The following is a 5,397-nucleotide window of genomic DNA, read 5'->3' as shown; positions in this document are numbered from 1 at the left end:
CACTTTTTCGCGCCTCCTTTCCTGCCTCTGCCACGTAAGTCAGTTACATACTAAAGGTTTCGTTACTTCGGCTTTCATATTGTTATGATTTAGGTCCTTCACACAGGCCCTCGACAAAGTAATAGTAACTTCTAAAATAAATACGATGACAATTTGCGTAATTCCGTCTGTCTTTGTTAGTGGGTGTTGTGTTTGCGCTTGTGTGTGTGTGTGTGTGTGTGTGTGTGTGTGTGTGTGTGTATGTGTGTGTGTGTGTGTGTGTGTGCGTGTGTGCGCGTGTGAGTATGAGTATGTGCTTGAGCATGTGTGCATGTGCGTGTATATGTGTATGTGTATGTGTAAGTTTGTGTATATGAATAAAAATCGAAGTGCAATAAAGAAATTGTATAAGTGAATGTGTGAACATGTATGTGCATGTGCTTGAGAGTGAGTATGAGAGTATGAATGCATATAAAATTTGTCTGTGTGTGACCATCTCTCACCTGCTCTGCCTGGTCCTTCCTCAGCGAGTACGTCTCAAAACACTCCTGTATCTCCAGCACACAGAACCGGTGACGGTCCAGCAGGCGAGACCCCAGGAGCTGCCAGAAGAGAAAGACCATGTTACATTCAAACTGAACACCAAACACCATCACACCCCAGCACACAGCAACTCCAGACACCATCTAATCCCCATACACTATTTGAGAAAGAAGAAGACCAATTTGTGCTCAACTTGTACTCCTAACACCATCACACCCACGCACGCTACCTTACACACCACGACTGAGTACCCTACCTTCCATTGGACTTAAAATTCTGTCTACATGGATAAGTTCACAAAGCAACCAGTTTCAAACCTTTCAAAACTTAAGACATTCTGAGTGAGATGACAAAATTGTCACAGCGCTATCCCTGTTTTGCATCAGTTATATACATTGTACTGGATTTCTCATTTTGCTTCTACCTCTGCCAACTCTTAGCAAAAGAAGAGTGAATTGAAACGTTACTTGAACGTCAAAACGAAACATCAAAACCTTCATTAAATTATTATGAAATCATTTCAACAAGTGTAAAAAAACTGAGATCAGCTTGGCTCCTAACAAAAAACAAGAGAAAAAAAAAGGTCTTTTTGATTTAACTTTTGTTCTAGTTTAGCTTTACTAGACTTTTGGGCACTTGCAGTACAAATAAGCCATAAAAGTGACAAAGATTTAAAGTGTATCTACAAAGGAAAAAAAGGAGAGATAAGAACAATAGATGTTTGATAAGAAAGAAGAAGCAAACCATGTCAGAACACCTGCTAACCACCCAACTAATTTAGCTTCTGTTCCTGAAATAATATTAATGATGTCATTTCCATCTTCCTACATTTATTTCCCCACCTATTGAGTTATACATGTAACAGAGGTCAAACTTTGGAATTTCAAGAGAAAGGTCAGGGTTGATGAAAACAATGAATATGAAAAGTGCATATACAAGCCCATATCCGTCATTGCACATATGCCCATGCATTGTGTCATGAATACGCTTGATCTATTGCTCTTCGCATACACAAAAAAACATAACCAATACTTCTTCCTCATCATCAGCCTCTTCCACCCAGGTCTTGGGTATAGGCCACCAAGAAGAGTTCTCTCCCTGCCCCAGTTCTGAACCACCTTCTGAACCTCCAACCAGCTCTGCCCCACAAGCCTGAGGTATGCCATCAGTGCTTGAAGAATACTTATTTGTGGCAATGAACTGTTTATAATTTCCACTGAACAAAAAACTAACAACTCTGTAAAGCAATGGAAAAACTCCAGAAGCCTTGGTAGCGAAGGTAGTTTTCAGAAATGTTTGATCAAAGTCTGTATATTAGTTTTAGTAAGAGTTTTACAGCACTTGCAAAACAGATTGTATAGGTGCCGAAGACTAGAGGAGTTACTAGAGAGCAAAAAAAAGAGGGGGAGAAATAAGGATGACAGAATCTTGATTGGAAAGAGAAAGCAAACCACATCAAAGCACCCCTCAACCACCCATAAAGTCTGTATCAAAGACAATGCAAGACACTCACCGAATCTGACTCAGAGTAGAGGAACGGACACTCCAACTGCTGGTGAACTAGGTCCAAAACTTGCACTGATTTTGAGTTAAGGAATCACAGGTTATAGAATATACATAAACATTTCAGCAGTACACTTGATCTTCCACAGCGTTGATCTGCTGGACTTCTGTCAACAAGCCCCCCCCCCCCCCCTACCATCACCCACACACACTCCCAAGCCTACAGCATGTGCAACAATAGGGAGCAACTGCATATTGACTAACTTTGTCTTCTACTTGTTTCACAGAATGTCCCTGTAGCCTCTAATCCAGCCTTTGACACATGTATGTATTGATATGTCGACAGTGTTTACGCGCTCATTTCCCTTTTAAAAAAAACAACCCACTAGCCGTATAGGTTTTGAAAAAAAAAGAACAATAAGGAACCAAATACAGAATTCAATTCAACAAGCTACAACACAACATTCAGCCAAAGGGCAGGAATACAAAAAAGACAATAAAACGAGAAATAGGGCAAAACCTGTGTAGGGCCCTGACTGATATCAGAGAATGAGCTCAACTCACTCGAAAAAGACAAGAACTAACATTATGGTATGCAAGGCCTCTCAAGGCTGTATCAGGAGTTGAGAAAGGATACAGATCTGGGACGTGACATTTTTCAGGCTCTCTGACTTTGAGATGTAGTAACATGCCTCTTTGGTCATTGTGGTCAAACGCTTGCGCAGTTCCTGGGGAACAACAAAAATACAAAGAATTGTTAATAACTTTCCGTGTAACTGGCGCAGTACGGAGGAAAAATCAAAACACTTGCACTCATTCAAATCTATTCTATTACAAAATATCATGGCATCTCATTAGGAATACCTGCCGTTCCAGTCTCACAGATTAAATCAATCTCAAAGCAACAACCAACAGTTCTTAAAGGTAAGACATTATATTTGGGGCCCGACCAGTACTTGATTTTACACATGTTGAGCCCCTTCCAGTACTTCAGAAATTTTCCCCGTATCACATGCATAACCTACAAGAACAAGCTAATTTTGGAGTCAAAGTATAACTCCTGCATTATACACGAAGTTGTATTATAGGCGAGTACATTCACCATATGAAAAAGCAAGCTTGCCCACTTTCAAATAAATCTCACATCTTTTGCACGAAACAGCAAAGAGTCTGACCATTACACAACAGACACCAGTCCAAATTTATCACGATTGCACAAATTGTCAATGAACATAAGCTCTCTTTCTCAGAGAATGATTATAAGTGCATTCACTTCTTTCCGTTGCAATCGTTCATCATAAACATTGACTTACATAAGTGTCCTTATATAGAAGCACACTTCCATACTCAAAGAGTAAATAACAAATTAATTTGAAAGGCATTGCGGCAAAATGAGTTATCTCCAATATATTATCTTCCACCTTCTTCCCTTAAATCACTAGCGACTCTTTAATCTCTGAAATGTGCCATAACCAGTAATTCTGCACTGCTTGAAATCCCTTTTCTCAAACTGCACACTGATCAAGAATCTTAATAATCTACTGACCCGGAAGAGCCTTGGGAAGATCTGACAAGTCTTTCCGACGTGTGTGAGCGAGCACTCAGCCATGACCTTGACCACATGGGCCCTCCACACCTCCTCCACCTCATCTGCAGGGAGAGTGAGGAGGGCTGCGGACAGCTGGGAGAGGGCAGGGGAGGCTTGGGAGGAATTGAGGTCCACCGTGTCACTCTCGCTTGGGGTGTTGCTTGACAGGCTTTGGCTGCAGAGGGACGGGATCATGACATGGGAGATCATTAGTGGCAGTTATGTCAGGAAAATTATTTACAAGACAAAGGAGGTGGGTAGTTACCACCAGTTATGGGGCAGCGCAATCAAAAAACAAAATGCATTTGAAAGGAAACTGCAATGACCTATGTAGGAACCTAACAAAGTTCTTTGTTGTCGTAGGCATTTCATGGAACTTGCAACACAATAAGGTCATTTAAGTGCCAAAGATTAGAGGTGTTCCAAGAGAGTAACAAACACACAAAAAAAGGAGAGATAAGGGCAACAGATTTTTTTATAGGAAAGAAAGAGAGTTTTTTTCTATAGTTTTAGTAGAGGTTTTACGGCGCTCGCAACTGCATAAGGTAATAGGGCGCCAGAAGATAAGAGGTGTTACAAGAGAGTAACAAACATAAAAAAGAAGGGGAGATAAGGACGAAAGAGGTTCGAAAGGAAAAAAGAAGCATACAACACCAGAGCACCCGCAAACCTTCCACAGAAGAAAGAGAGCATCTGCCAAACACCCACTAACAAAGTTCACAGGAAACCAAAATAAAGGGTATAAAAAGAGAAACACAGATACCAAGAGTAGCAAGGAAAACAAGATGGCTGCCAAACCCCAGTCAGCAGCTATCAAATCCAAAGGATGCCAGCAAAATAAAAACAACAAAAAACAAAGGGAGCAGTCGAACCTGCTCTAAGGAGCACTTGTCAAAGACAATCACCTGTACATACAACCACTTTTCACATCCTCCCTAGCACTTTTTCTATATAAAGACACTGCTCAAGACGACCACCTGTCTAAGCTGACCATTTTTCTCCTTAACAATGGATGGTCGTCTTGGACAGGTTCAACTGTACTTCCTTGAGATGGAGTGAAGTCTGCACATATTAAAAAACACGACACAAGTCGTTTTCTGTCAAAAGAAAGTATAAGATGACACAAACTCAAATCTAATAGATTCTGTCTCTGAAGTTTTAGAAGAAAACAAATAGAATATATTTCAGAGACAATTGGTTAGGTTACGGTAAAAGTACGCAACTGGGCCTGGGAGAATGAGAACTCGAAGAGAACATACATGAGACTGGAAGGCGGGCACAAGACAAGGTGCAGAACACTATGGAAGTTACTCACGTGGATGCAGTCAGTGGGCTAGAGCGGAGACGTCCCAGGGCTGAGCTGTTGACTTGGATGGAGGTCGAGCCCACGGCGGGGTCAGAGGTTGCCGTCGCTCCACTGGTCTCTTGCTCTGAACTCTCCGACTGCAAAGAGGAGGAAGGGTGAAGGGGGTAAAAAATGTTGCAATGTTGGGAACATAATGTGTGTGGATGTTTATATGCTACACTCATCTCCAACTGAACATATCTACAAGGTCACCTTTGGTTTTGCCATTCTTGCCCCCCCGGACCTCAAGACTCACTCACTACTTCATCAGTCCCACACACACCCCCCCCCCCATTCCTTTCCCTTCAACCCCACAGCAGATAAAAGTTCTCAACACATTTGTCATGTGATTGGCACACAATGCACTTCCTAATCCCTCTAAATCTCTTGTAGACAAAAGCCACCTTATATACATAAACCACCTGACAAATATGCTCCA

The 5,397-nt window shown here is 41.6% G+C and overlaps 1 protein-coding gene across 3 annotated transcripts in view; it reads right to left on the bottom strand.

Moving 5' to 3' along the window:
• LOC101847782 (protein furry homolog) overlaps positions 1-5,397 on the bottom strand; it is a gene marked incomplete in the record, with an annotated part of 102,518 nt that overhangs the window by 16,613 nt on the left and 80,508 nt on the right. For all 3 annotated transcript variants that reach the window (XM_013089976.2, XM_013089978.2, XM_013089977.2), the window contains 5 exon segments: positions 483-581; positions 2,036-2,100; positions 2,663-2,753; positions 3,572-3,788; positions 4,929-5,056. In XM_013089976.2, the coding sequence (XP_012945430.1) occupies positions 483-581; positions 2,036-2,100; positions 2,663-2,753; positions 3,572-3,788; positions 4,929-5,056 (600 nt within the window).

This window comes from Aplysia californica, unplaced genomic scaffold, assembly GCF_000002075.1.
Source record: "Aplysia californica isolate F4 #8 unplaced genomic scaffold, AplCal3.0 scaffold01095, whole genome shotgun sequence".
In the NCBI taxonomy this organism is placed as follows: domain Eukaryota; kingdom Metazoa; phylum Mollusca; class Gastropoda; order Aplysiida; family Aplysiidae; genus Aplysia; species Aplysia californica.
Note: the sequence above shows the minus strand (reverse complement) of the source record. Positions and strands in the feature narration are given on the sequence as shown.